Source organism: Lethenteron reissneri, chromosome 64, assembly GCF_015708825.2.
Source record: "Lethenteron reissneri isolate LAM-NWPU_2019-01 chromosome 64, ASM1570882v1, whole genome shotgun sequence".
Lineage (NCBI taxonomy): Eukaryota > Metazoa > Chordata > Hyperoartia > Petromyzontiformes > Petromyzontidae > Lethenteron > Lethenteron reissneri.
The window spans coordinates 1,572,266-1,586,918 of NC_083842.1; the positions used below are offsets into that span (position 1 = coordinate 1,572,266).

The window sequence follows — 14,653 nt, forward strand, 5'->3', positions numbered from 1 at the left end:
TATTTTCCTTGACAGCCATTCCCCTTCACGCTACTGCCGAAGCAGGCTTATCGTACTGGGGGATGGGATTTCCGTCAGGAGATACCTGCAGGCGGGCCGACCGCAGCTCCACCAGGATGTAGTCAGTCTGCCCGCCGATTGCAAGCAGCAGCCCATTGCGCCTGGCGGTCTTGAAGCGGATGTAGATCTCATTGTTGTTCGTTGCATCTGCCAGTGGCAGCTCTACGTAGCTGGCCCCATAAAATGATGCTGCAGAGAAGGGAGGCAGTGGAGGATGTGTTGCATGTCTTAGTGGGCCAACTTGGCAAGCGGTAAGAATCACTTATCTTCTTGGTTCTTTCGGTAAAGTCACGTAGAAGGGAAGTAATAAAATAATAAAAATAAAACATAATAAAATATATTATTATATTATTATTATATTATATTATTTTATTATATTATTTAATTTTTTATTATGTTTTATTTTTATTATTTTATTACTTCCCTTCTACGTGACTTTACCGAAAGAACCAAGAAGATGAATTCCTGCAGTCACGAAAGCTTTAAATCGAAATCACTTATCTGTTTAACTACTCACGTTATAAAGTTGATTAAAACAAACCCTCGCTCATATCCTCCAATATACCATTTAATAATGTCTTGCACCGTATGTTTGTTAGGTATCTACACACATTGTTTGTTTTGTTGATGCTTATTTTATTCCTTGAACCAAGAAATTAAATGCATTTCCTTACTTTCAAACAAAATGCCTTAGAGATACGAAAACAGAGCATGCTTCACTGGAGGCCGCGCTATCTTCCAAGTCACGCCTTCGAATACAACACTCGGGGCTCCTCCAGCTGCCACCTTCATCTATCAACAGCACAAGTTGACACACACGTGGTAGGAGGGGCCGGGACAGGCCACGAACGTTCCGTCAACACCGCGACGTTCCACGCGCTACAAATGCCCAGCGCACTTGAGCGTGGGATTTAAAATGTGTACACAGTTCCTACAACGCAGCTCGAAAGATAATTTATTTGGATTTCACACGTAGTTACTTCAACGTTTCCCGTTACATTTCGGCGACACGTTTTAAAATATAAAAATGAAGGCACTCCGAGTAACTCGCAGTGCATCGCCAGTCCCGCATTTGGCAATTGAAGCCCACTGAACTGTGGGCACACTTCATAATCGTCACGCGCGATAACCCACAGCAGCCTCTCTCAGCAGCAGTGCATCACCAAGCTGTGCTGACGGCTTCACTTCTGACGACTCGGCACGGGCGATGTGAACCCTCGGTTTGGAAGCGCCATTGCCGTCACAATTTACGTATCTAGGTGTTTGACAATCGCCACATCTCCATATATATAAAAGGAAAAGTTGTGATCATGTGTGTATGTTCAAAATGTTTAGCGTGCATGCAACTTTAACTCAAAACAATTCTTTATATCCTGACACCTCAAACATTAAAGCCCTTTTTTTAACAAGCATAGAGTTTACACAGATTGCACGCCTCATGTGTTTCGCAAGGATAGGTCACGCACACGAGGCAGTATTTCTGAGCAAGATCACGTAGCGCTCCGACAATGCTGAGTGTTGCATTTCACTGCTCACTGGAGCATCACCACACACACACACACATCTGTAACTAGGCAGAGCCGCAAGCTCTCTCCACATTGTAAGTGCGTTCAGGTTAAACACTTGACAGGGTGCCAAGTGATGGGAATGCTGCAGTTCACGATGTCCGCAGAAGACCAAGCACGTTCAGTTTATAAATCACGTACAGTTGCACGCTTTCTTGCTGAGAACCTAAATTTTTTTCGTGAAAAGGGGTTCAAGGTGTACTTTGAATCCATCACACTTTGCAGCTCATAATAATTTTGTACGCTATGCAACAAAGGTTGAAAGTGATAACGCAGCAGCACTCACGACAGACTCGTGGGACCCTGGGTAATCTGTTTATTAGTAGTCTTGCTCTGGCCACAAACCACCACAACTGAAGTATGGGAATTGACGGCAGGAACTTCTTGACGGGTAACACACTTTTATTAAATCCTTTAGGTATCACAATACACCGTGTGGTCTCTCTTCTTCCTCCGACACACTCCACTAATCTCGTGTAAGCTCTAGGCCTCTGGCTACACCCGATACACTGGACTCGTGTAGACCCTATGCCTCTGGCTACACACAATATACTCGACTCGTGTAAGCCCTATGCCTCTGGCTACACAATACACTCGACTCGTGTAAGCCCTATGCCTCTGGCTACACAATACACTCGACTCGTGTAAGCCCTATGCCCTGGCTACACATAGTACATTCGGCTCGTGTAGACCTATGGCTACACCCACTACACTCGCCTCTGGGTTACACAGAGTCCCGGTCCCCTTAGGACAGCGGGGCTAGGTACCGCAGGGCTCTAGGTCTTCATCCCCGTCTTCCTTCTTCGCTGGTTACACACTGCCCTTACGCCTGTGTGCATCCCCTTTTATAGCCCCTGCTCACGAGGGACGGAGCTGATGCGGCGTCGACGTGAGCGTCGTTCCTTAATGACCCAATCACGACGCACTCTCTCTCAGCGCGTCACCGCCCACAGCCAATCGGTACCCCGTAACCCACGACCCCGCGCTGACCCCTGATCCTCCACCGTCAGCGCGCGTCACCACCTACACAGCCAATCATCACGCACTGTGCATACGATCCTTAATCCCAGCGCGTATCACCTCTACATCACCCCCTCCCACATAGCTTGCAGCCGGCCCGGCTGTTAACCTACAACACAACATAACGCAACGCAGTAATAAAGAACTCCACATCCCAGTGTGCCCCGTAACACAACAACAACAACATAACACAACCTTAAATATGAAGCAATATACAGCCCGACGAACAACACAATAAAAGCGAACACCGTAAAACGAACGCGCCAAGTGTCACTGTGACCCACGCAGTGCCGAGGCGCTCCGGCTGCCTCGACTCCGCACGTGGTAGGTTACACAAAGTAGCGCGACCTAGCGCGAGTCCGTCTGGCCGGTCCGTCGTATGGAACGGGACGTTGGCGACCGTCCGGTGTCTCCGGCAGCTCTAGACGGCACGGGTCGGGCCTGGAAGGACCGGCCCCGCCGTGAAGATCCGGCCGCCGGTGGTCGGCAGCAGTCAGTTCCGAGACACCTGGGAGCGGATCAGGCGGAGACATGTGAGGAGCAGGCAAGGACAATTCCCCCTCAGGGTCGTCGGTCACGTCACATGCTCGGCCCTCACGACACAAGGGGAGGCCATACGGAGGCGAGAACGGTTTCAGTCGGGAGGGGTGGACGTACCAACGGCGTTTCCCCCATTTTATCTGAACGCACTGGGGGCGTGCCACCCGCACGACCTCCACGGGTCCCCGCCACGGCTTCAACAATTTAGGCGACGTGGCCAAAGGTGCCTGAGGGCAATGCAGCCAGGCCTTGTCACCTGGTTCCCAATTGTGCACGGACACCTTCCGTGCCCGCAACCGCTCGTTCGCAATTTGGCGAGCCCGCGAATTAAGCCGTGCGGCCTCCCTTGCCTCTGTCAGTTTATGAATATTAAATTTAATATGCTCTGCCAATTTAGAATTAGTTCGTGGTGCGGGCAGACCCAGCTGCGTTTCCATGGGCGGGTCGGCTTCCCGACCGTACATTAGAAAAAACGGGGAAAACCCCGTAGCTGCATGGGGGGCCATTCTATACGCGGCAAGGACCCCAGGGACCTGCAGGTCCCAATCAACATGCGACTCACACACCTGCTGGCACAGCATAGAGGTCAATGTCCTGTTAAGCCTCTTCACCATCCCGTCCTACCTTCGGAACCCTCCGTCTTTCGGCGCAATGCCAGCAGGGAGCTGTCCGCCATTTGGAGACGGCCCCACTCAATCAACGACAGTGAGAGCAGCGAGTCCTGACCCCCTGGGGTAGCGGGACCATCCCCAATTGGTGTGCTCGCGGTCGCAACCAACGCCTCCCTACCTTCCGTAACCGGAGGTTTACAGCGCGCCGATCCCGATAAGCACGCACATTTGTGACAAGGCAACAACCGCGACAGGGCATCGGCATTCGTGTGTCGCAACCCTTTACGGTACGTAGTCGTGAACTGATAGTCCTGGAGGACTTCCAACCACCGCGACAATTGGCCCGAGGGCTGGGCAACCCGTAATGAATACTGGAGCGCCGCATGGTCCGTCCGGACCGTGAAATGACGACCATAGAGATATGGCCTGAATTGTTGTACAAAAAAAACAATGGCAAGTAGTTCACGACGGGTGACGCAGTAGCGCTGCTCTGCCGGCGACAACACCCTGCTATCATAGGCGACCACCCGTTCGACCCCTCCAACGACTTGGGACAGCACTCCCCCAATGCCCGTGTTGCTAGCATCCGTGTCTAGCAAGAAGGGACTCTCAAAGTCTGGATAGCACAAGGGTGGGGCCCTTACCAAGGCGTCCCGGAGGGAGCAGAATGCACCCTCCTCCTCCGGTCCCCACCGGAACTTCACTCCTTTTGCCGTTAGAGCGTGCAAGGGCTTTGCAATGGTGGCGAAGTGCTCAACGAATCGGCGATAATACGAAGCAAAACCGATGAAACTGCGCACGTCTGACACTGACGTGGGCGTCGGCCACGAACTGACACAGTCCGTCTTCGCAGGATCGGTAGAAATCCCCGAAGAGTCGACAATGTGACCCAAGTACCTCACGGATTTACGAAAAAGATGGCATTTGGCCGGTTTAAACTTTAATTTAGCCGATCGCATTCGCAAGAACACCCCTCTCAATCGCTGGAGGTGTTCTTCGAACGTTTTACCGAAAACAATGACATCGTCAAGGTAAATGAGGCACGTCTCCCACTGCAAGCCCGACAAAACCAATTCCATAAGACGCTGAAACGTCGCAGGAGAGGAGTGAAGTCCCATGGGTAACCGGTTAAATTGAAACAGGCCCCCTGGAGTCCGGAATGCAGTCTTAGGCTTAGACTCCTCGTCGAGTGGCAACTGCCAAAATCCGGACAATAAATCAAGAGTCGAAAAGTATCGCGCACCGGACAATGCGTCGAGAGACTCGTCCATCCTGGGGAGCGGATACGCGTCGGCCACCGAGATCTTATTCAGGCGGCGGAAATCGACGCAAAATCGCAGGGACCCGTCCTGCTTTTTAACGAGCACAATAGGTGCTCCCCAAGGACTGGAAGAAGGCGAAATAATGTCGGCTTCCAGCATATCGTTAACTGCCGACTGAACATGTTCCTTCTCGGCAGGACTCAGTCGGAAGGGATTTTGCCTGACCGGTGCCGCATCGCCCGTTTCAATGTGGTGGCGTAGCAGGTCCGTGCATCCGATATCATACTTATGTTTACTGAAGACATCCGAAAATTCAATCAGCAACCCGCGCAACGCACCCAACTGTAGCGCTGACAAATCGTCAGAGTCCGCGCACAGCATATCAATCCAATCTAGGTCCTCCTTTGATGGTACGCTATTCGTGGGGCTCGGATCAGCCTGCGCAACCAGCCTCTCCTCCGCAGGGACCCGTGCCGCGTGAGCCAGCACGGTGCCCTGCTGAATGACGGCCGGCCGCGCCCCAGCGTTTAAAACCATGACAAACGGATCCCTGTCTGCCCCAACCAAAGTGTGAGCCACCGATAAATCGAGACCTCCAACAGCCCTATTAGAAGGACCCAAAAGCATGGCCTGTTCCGAGGCCCCCTTCCCCCATGGCTTCCGTAACCGGAGGGGAATCAACATTTGTGAACCCGGGGGCACGTGCACGGTCTGTGTTGCTAACGCCTGAATGGTAGCGCACGCCGTCCGAATTACATTAGGGCTCGTCAAAAATGAAATACGGCGACCCGATGGTAGTTCAATGCAACGCTGATCAATGAGAATTTTGATGGGCATTTTCGCCAAAAAATCAGTGCCCAATAGGCAAGGAACCGCCAGGGAAGATGAAACGAAAACGGGTCCCGACAATTTGATATCACCAATGCAAATGGACGCCCTAATCTGACCGATAATGCCCAACGATCCCCCGTTTGCGGCGTAAAATGGCACATCCACCGGAAGAAGCGGACGACATTGTACCGGGAGAATATTATAAATGAGATCCGAAATAATAGTCGCCGATGCCCCCGTGTCCACTAACACCCTGACCTCGACCCCATCAATCGATCCGGTAACGACGGATGAACCCGCTGAGGCAGCCACTATTCTGTGCCCCAATTCCGACCATTTAATGTCTCCCCGGTCCCGGCCGAACCCCCCTCTCCGAACCGAATCCCCGAACTCTACTCGGCTCTCCCTCGTCGCAACGCGACGACCCATACGTGTCGAGTATGCGGGCCAAGCATGTGAGGTGCCGCGACTTGCCGGGGTTTGCAGTGATGACTTGGGGCCTTGGTCGTCGTCCAGCCGAGGTCCCATGGCGCGCTGACGTGGGGCGCGGCAACCGGAGGCCACGTGGCCACGAAGGCCGCAGTTATAGCAGGTGATGACAGTAGTCGGAGATCTCGGTTGCTCCAGCTTGCGGGCCGCTCGCAGAGGCGAACGACCCCCCGACCTCCAGTCCCCCGCTCGTCCCGCGATGAACGCGTCCTCTCGTGGGCTGACGACTTGGGGCACGGTGTCAACCGGACCCGGAGTTGAGGCCACGGCAGCGTTGCAGACGACCCCCTGCTTTCGTTGAAGGACCTCGTGCGCTTGCATGCTCGTGGCGACCCGTAATGAAGAAATATCGGTGTCGTCGGCCGTGTTGATGGGGACCCCCAGGTCCTGCGCCAACTTGAGCAGCTGCTCCAAAACCATCGCATCTTGGCCCTCCTCGTCCATACGAGGGAACGCGGCGTCAGCGAGAGCGAGCAACGCCGTGCGGTAGGCGAGCACGGTCTCCGTGTCCGCCTTCCGTCTTGCGTAGAAATGATGGCGGCACGCCGAGGGAGGACCGTAGACTTTGGCCATGAGAGCCAGCGCATCCTTGAGCGTGGAGCGGTCCGACCTACGTGCGGACGTGAAGGCCGCGAGCGCGTTGTCGTCCAGCATGGCAGGCAGTGCCCGCAGTGCCGTAGCGTCGGACCAGGCGGACATCTCTTGATGCGCCAAAAATCTGCGCTGAAATTGGCTCCAATCCCCGCCTTCCGCCTTGAATGTTGACAACGTGGGAAGGCGCTGCTGAAAGATAAAGTCGTCCTCCTCCTCGTGCTTCCTCTCTGCCCCCCCGTCGGTGTGTAAGATGGCGGCCCCAGTGGCGGGTGTGTGATGGCGGTCCGCCGCGCGCGTTGGTGACGTCAGCGGCCGCGCATGGAGAACCGCTGCCACGTGGTGATGGCCGTTCCCGCCAAAAGTTGGAGCGGATGAAATGGCGGGAATCGCCAAATCGTTTTGGCGGGAATCTGCAGGGCGATCCTGTAGCACGTCGGCCGCCGTCCCCGCTCCTCCCGACGAGCTGATCTCCGCCAAGATGGACGCGGCGGCGAGCAGCAGCTCCGCCAGACGGGAGTGTGCCTCGCGAAGCACGGTGTCAGTCCCCCGTCGCTCGACCGGCGCCGTCGGTGGATCCTGCCCCGTGGGCAGCTCCTCTTCCTCACCCCCTGATGCCCGCTGGCCCGCGTCGTCGAGGTTGTCCTCGTGGTCAATCCCGTGGGTCCGACGGTTCCTCCTTGTATCCATGCTTGGAGGACCGTTTCACTTCTGACGCCAGTTGAAGTATGGGAATTGACGGCAGGAACTTCTTGACGGGTAACACACTTTTATTAAATCCTTTAGGTATCACAATACACCGTGTGGTCTCTCTTCTTCCTCCGACACACTCCACTAATCTCGTGTAAGCTCTAGGCCTCTGGCTACACCCGATACACTGGACTCGTGTAGACCCTATGCCTCTGGCTACACACAATATACTCGACTCGTGTAGACCCTATGCCTCTGGCTACACACAATATACTCGACTCGTGTAAGCCCTATGCCTCTGGCTACACAATACACTCGACTCGTGTAAGCCCTATGACCTGGCTACACATAGTACATTCGGCTCGTGTAGACCTATGGCTACACCCACTACACTCGCCTCTGGGTTACACAGAGTCCCGGTCCCCTTAGGACAGCGGGGCTAGGTACCGCAGGGCTCTAGGTCTTCATCCCCGTCTTCCTTCTTCGCTGGTTACACACTGCCCTTACGCCTGTGTGCATCCCCTTTTATAGCCCCTGCTCACGAGGGACGGAGCTGATGCGGCGTCGACGTGAGCGTCGTTCCTTAATGACCCAATCACGACGCACTCTCTCTCAGCGCGTCACCGCCCACAGCCAATCGGTACCCCGTAACCCACGACCCCGCGCTGACCCCTGATCCTCCACCGTCAGCGCGCGTCACCACCTACACAGCCAATCATCACGCACTGTGCATACGATCCTTAATCCCAGCGCGTATCACCTCTACACAACCTTTATAAAATGACAGCAGAGTTTTCCATGCTGGCTCAAACTTCGCTCAGATGAGCAAGTTTAACACGTAGGCCTTTCGCGATGAGCAAGGTATTACAGATGAGCAGCAAGGTTTGTGCAGCACACTCAGGCGGCACCACGCGGTGGCTGCTTGGCAAAGTTGGCTTAGCCGGGCCCTGCGTTCCCAGCTGTGGAACCAGGTCTGGGTGGCGACAGTGCGGCTACTGAAACGAACGCAGATGAGGCAAGCAAGTGAGGAAATCCAAGGGGAAGGCTAGCAATCAACGGCAAGGCAAAACCCAGGAGAGGGCATTGGAATATCAGGACAGTACTGTATGTCAGCCAAAAAGGCCAGAAGATGCTTGCTGGGGAGCAAAAATGATGCATTATAATTCGTGGCACAAGTGAATCTCGGATTGACTTTGGTCAGATCGGCATTGGGGATGATTCTACATGGTATAGCGAGAGGCTGGAAAGCATTAGGCAGGAGCAGGGATTGCCATCAGTAACTGGATAGCGAAGTGCGTGACCAATCTTGTGCCAGTGGACGAGCAGTTTATTTAGACATGCTATGGATTATACATTACGACATGTCAGTGGTGGAAGCTTATGCAGAGACAGTAGCTTAGCGATATCAAAGAGCACTTATACAATAGACTACAGTATGGTGTTTTGGGCATGGTTGCCTAAGTGTGATGATCTCCTACTATTGGGGACTTCAATGTCCTAGTGGGAAGCAAGTAGGATGAGTAGAGGCATGTATTAGGGTGGTATGGAATAGGTAATTCGATGAATTATCGGTAACACACAGATTGAACACACAGTTTGTGCGTAGGATGAAGGAGGTTTGGTAACCAAGGCACTGGAGTGGTCTCCAAAAGTCTGGAGACTAAAGGGAAGATCGTGAGATACTGTTGGGGCAAGTATTGAAGTGAGGTGTTTACCGTGCAGCAGCAGCTGGTGTTGGATTGGCGAAGGGTAGACAGCATTGGACGAGGTGCGGGGCTATGAAATGGTTTGGCAATTTTTGTAATTTTTTTCATTTATTTTCATTTATTTGGTATAGCCCTGTGAGCCATTCGGCTCTTGAAATCGGGTGCAACCGCAACAAACAAAAAACATGAACAAGAAAACATCTTAAAGTGACTATGTGACTGTGTGCAAACAGAAAATCCAAGAAAAGACAGCAAAATATTGCAGGAAAAGCACCGTACACCAACGCTGTGTGCATAAATCCCAGTGGGATGCAAGTCAAACAACACAACCGCAAGACAAGTTAGATTAAGGTCATCAGTCTAACTCCGTACTACAACAAACAAGCATGGCCAAACCAAAAAACGTTTTCGAAATCGCCAAACTAAAGCCATAAAAGCAATGATCTCTGGCCGTCTGTCCGTCCGTCTGTCCGTCCATCTGTCGGTAACGGAGGGTAATGATAACGCTCCTAAAGACGATGCAATACAAATACAATTTCACGTGAAGATTTGTGGATAATTGGGACTTGTCCTCATGAAAAAACCAGCCACTTTAAATCAAATGGGTGCCCAAAATTTGCAGAAACCAGTGTAAAAGATGATCCACTTCAGTAATGGGCAGAATGTAGCACCACTGAATTTTGTCCTGGGCCTCACCTCGGTTAACTCGGGGTTCGGTGATTAACACTGAACTATATGAATCCCTTAGTCTGGCTCCGTAATGGGCCGTCCATAAATGACGTCACGCGATTTTGGACGATTTTTTTACCCCCCCCCCCCCCCCGTCACACGGCGTCACAAAAAGTCAGACCCCCCCCCCTCAAATATGACGTCACAAAGCTCTGCCCCCCCCTCCAAAAAAATATAAAACATGCTTCAAATCGCTTTAAACTACAGTATTGTCATTGTAGTGCGTATTTAATGTGCCGCTGCACTCTGATGTTGTAGGAGAAAACGTTTATTAACAAGTCTATTTAATGAAGTAACGTGTTGTCTATATTTATTTAAAGTTGCGCATTTTGATGTGACGTCACATTGCCCCCCCCCCCCCGTCGTCACACATCGTCACAAATGTCTGACCCCCCCCCCCCAGGTGCGTGACGTCATTTATGGACGGCCCCTAAGCCTCGAGGATTAACACTGATACGATGGGTGCCTTAGTCTGGGACTACGAGCCTCGGTGATTAACACTGAACCCTGTGGAAACCTTCGTTTAGATCTCTGAGCGTCAGTGATTAACATATACCCCCATTGCAGCCTGAGCCTGACTCGATGAGCATCAGTGATGAAAACTGAACCCAATGTTAGTCTCACTCTGGCTCCTTGAGCCTCGGGGATTAACACCGAACCCTATTAGAGCCTTAGTCTGGCCCCACCGTCTCATCACGGTCTGTGGATGACAACACATCAAAATGATCCAATATGAACAATACTTTACTATAAAGTTGTTACGATTAGGGATTTCACCAATTGAAAAAGTGGCCGAATTGATCTAAACTATGCAGACACAAACCTGCATGAAAATGACGACAGTATTATTTAACTGCAGTATTCTTTAACCGCAGGTAAATAATTCTAAGGACAAACCTCTGTTGCCTGATTGTTCTGGCTATGGTTCCAGTTGTTTGGATATGAGATACATTTCCCAGAGGGTAACAGCCTCATAAATGGCTCTTCATGGTCATATGACCAGATTCGTGACTTGGTCAGCATGTCCTATACTCAGCAAATACACTACACAGAATGTTGAAAGTATGATTCCTACAGCCACCCGGTAATTTTCGTTTATATTTAACAACATTTAAGGACTAGTATTCAAATTTACTCACAACTAAAATGTAAAAATAATAACTATCTTTGTAACCAACAATAATAGTTCAATTTGTAACGCGCGCAAATTTGCAGACGTAGTGGCCGCAACTCAGAGGCGCGGAGCCAAGCTCAGAGTCGCTCAAAAGCATGATTGTAGAGGTGAGTTTTTAAGTCTCTCTTGAAGGAGGCGATTGAGGTGATGCTGCGAATGTGCAGAGGGATATCGTTCCAGACTGTTGGGGCTGCCACCGAGAAGCGGCGCATAGACGTGACCATCCTGGATCTTGGTATCAAGAGGAGGTCGTGAGTCGCCCTGCGCAGGCATCTGCCGTGTGCTGAGCTGCAAGCTGTCAATTTTTAAATGAATTCACAAACATATCACCGAGATAAAATAATTATTATGCAGATAATCAGATACATTTGTGATGAATTTACAATTACAGGGGATCTACCAATAAGCCATGGCCAATCTGGAGAGTTATACTGGTAGGAACCTCCAGGTTACACCAGCCCACAGGGGATTATTGTTGGGTTGCTCGGTCAATGGCCAGGGTCAACGGCGGCGTGGTGTATTCCGCAAATATGCCCGACTGAGGGCGGGCACAAGCCGGCGTGAGTAGGTTAAACGTTGAGTTTTATAAGGGCACCACGGGGTAACCAGCCCCTCCCCTCCCCACCCCCCACCCTCCCCACCCTCCCCACCCAGCCCCTCCCCACCCTCCCCACCCAGCCCCTCCCCACCCTCCCCACCCAGCCCCTCCCCACCCCTCCCCACCCAGCCCATCCCCACCCTCCCCACCCAGCCCCTCCCCACCCTCCCCACCCAGCCCCTCCCCACCCTCCCCACCCAGCCCCTCCCCACCCTCCCCACCCAGCCCCTCCCCACCCAGCCCCTCCCTGCACGACGAACGGCCGGACACAATAATCCCCTGTGGGCTGGTGTAACCAGGAGGTTCCTACCAGTAATATTTCCCCATGCTCCTAAAAGGCTTGTACTTGTTTTTTTATATCACCGAGTCAAAGAAAACGAGGTCAGGCATTGGCCCACTTTTCCTCATGATAGAAGATAACATCACCTTAAAGTTATTTCCATTTTCTAAATGAGGCGACACAGACGTTATTTATTTATATGTTAAAAGTCAACTGGATTTGGGACAATAGCATGGGGCTTTTGCAGTTATGAATATCAAGTGAGTGTTCAAGGAGACTATCAAGAGAAAAATTGTCATTATTCAGGCATGTAGTTTGGCATATATGGCATATGTCTGTAGAAAGTGTGAATGCAGTGGTTTCCAGGCAGATGGAAGCCCTGAGAAGTCCAGCAGGTGAAAATATATATGCCTGCAAACTGCTTATAATAAGTAATATTTAAAAATACTTTTTTTTAAACACACTTTCATTAAATGTACCGTACGAGTAATGGCAGAACTCCACGACTCCAGGAAGTGTTCCCGTGGCTTGCCATAATGTAAGGGGCCGTGATGATTTACAGCCAACGTGAGTTGAGCGTGGACAATTAGACCCAAGGCGAAACATAACATGTAAAAAAGATGGTTTAAAAATATGTATTTTATTTTTAATGATAGAATATAGTATTGTCATCAGTAAGACATAAGTTTGCAGTGGATACCACATTGGGAAGTGGGTTAAAATTGAGCTACAAGATTTGAGGATACAACAACGACAACAACAGACAGAGTGAGTTAAATAAAAGCGTGTAGTAATAATAATAAAAAGAGAGACTGGTTTACAGAAAAAAAATTAACCCGTAAAAACAAAGTTTTTCACTATAAATCCTTTATATGCGTGGCAAATAAATTACAGTACGTTTTCAATGGGCCACAACCCAGCCCACATTGGTCTTTGAAACGGGCGGCTAGAGTCTTCTCGTCCTCTCGCTTGAGATGGCTGCCACCTATGGGTCAGATGATTGCCTGCCACCATTAAGCAATTGGTAATTAAATATTTTAAAAAAATTCCTAAAATGTTTAAAATTTTGGAAAAAAATGTTACGAAAATAAATTGTCACGCACAACGAGTCTGTGTGCAAAATGTCAGCTCGATTGGATCACAAAGTGGGTTAAAAACGACCGAAAGATTTGCACGGTCGTAAGCGCGCAAGCAAGCAAGCGAACTTAATATAAAGGATTTAATGACTGAGACACACATCTTGAATTATACCAGTGTACTATTTTTTAAAGAGCTATTTTGTGAGTAGATAAATATATTCTTCATTGGTTTCAAACTTTCCATTAATAATAATAAACAGTTTTCCGCATTCACAAATGCCTCCCCGAGCCTCAAGACATTTCTCAGGGCTCTTCAGCACTTGAACATTTGGCCAATAATGAGTGTTTTGCACATGACACCTCAGTGCCAGGCTGCTATAGGACTGGATGTGGATCCATTATTGGAAAAAGTGATGAGGGATTGAAAAATGCAGTTGCTCTCTTTGCCAGTCGTATTGACATGCAGATTGGACACTAGAGAATCGCTACTGGAGGGTAACTTTCAAAAGGCACCCAGTGGCTCACGCAGACAACGCCTTGGAGTAAATCATGCTCCAGTTTTAGCTCATCCATCCGCGTCCATGTGCTGCATGGGCATGCACGCGTCAGACGCGGCCTCACGAACGAGACGATGTCACGAGTACTTACTAAAAGAAAAAGCAACACATTTGGCGAAAACACTGCCTAAATAACAAAAATATTTTCGGCAAATAACATTGCAGTCTTTAAAAGGAAAATGGTCCTTATTCATTGCACATAAAGAGAGAGGCCACAGAGGTAGAGAGGATAAGAGTTGGAGACTGCCTGCACTCGGTATGGATTCATAAGTGAATGTAATTACCATCGTAAACACATAAGCACACACTTGCTCCATTTCAGTTGCCAATAAAAATGTCAAAACCACTAAAGTGTACGATTTATTTTTATTTTTGTTACGTGACAAGATACTCATGCAATATGCATCATTTGCTTGGATTATTGTCGTTGTAAAGCTACATTTTGAAATTATCACTGCGTAAGTCGCAAACATTTGGATCCATGAAAACTTCTTGGCCATATCACCGCATAATTATCGAGTTTCACTGCAATTGATGGATTACATTCGTATAAAAAAAAGTCTCGCTCGAAATTCTTCCACCTTGTTCCAAACCCAAGTCTGTGAGAGATGCATAGCAATGCAAGTGGGTTACTACATAACATTCCTGTGGAGGGAGCTGGTAGGAACGTTGGGTTGCTCGGTCAATGGCCAGGGTCAACGGCGGCGTGGTGTATTCCGCAAATATGCCCGACTGTGAGGGCGGGCACAAGCCGGCGTGAGTAGGTTAAACGTTGAGTTTTATAAGGGCACCCACGGGGTGACCAGCCCCTCCCCACCCAGCCCCACTCCTCCCACCCCCCACCCAGCCCCACCCTCCCCACCCAGCCCCA

At 50.4% G+C, this 14,653-nt stretch overlaps 1 protein-coding gene across 1 annotated transcript in view; it reads right to left on the minus strand.

Annotated features, from left to right (window-relative positions):
• The window catches only part of LOC133359159 (chondroitin sulfate proteoglycan 4-like), a 69,301-nt gene that overhangs the window by 27,194 nt on the left and 27,454 nt on the right, over positions 1–14,653 (minus strand). Inside the window, 1 exon segment of the mRNA XM_061577562.1 lies at positions 86–249. Within this exon segment, the coding sequence (XP_061433546.1) occupies positions 86–249 (164 nt within the window).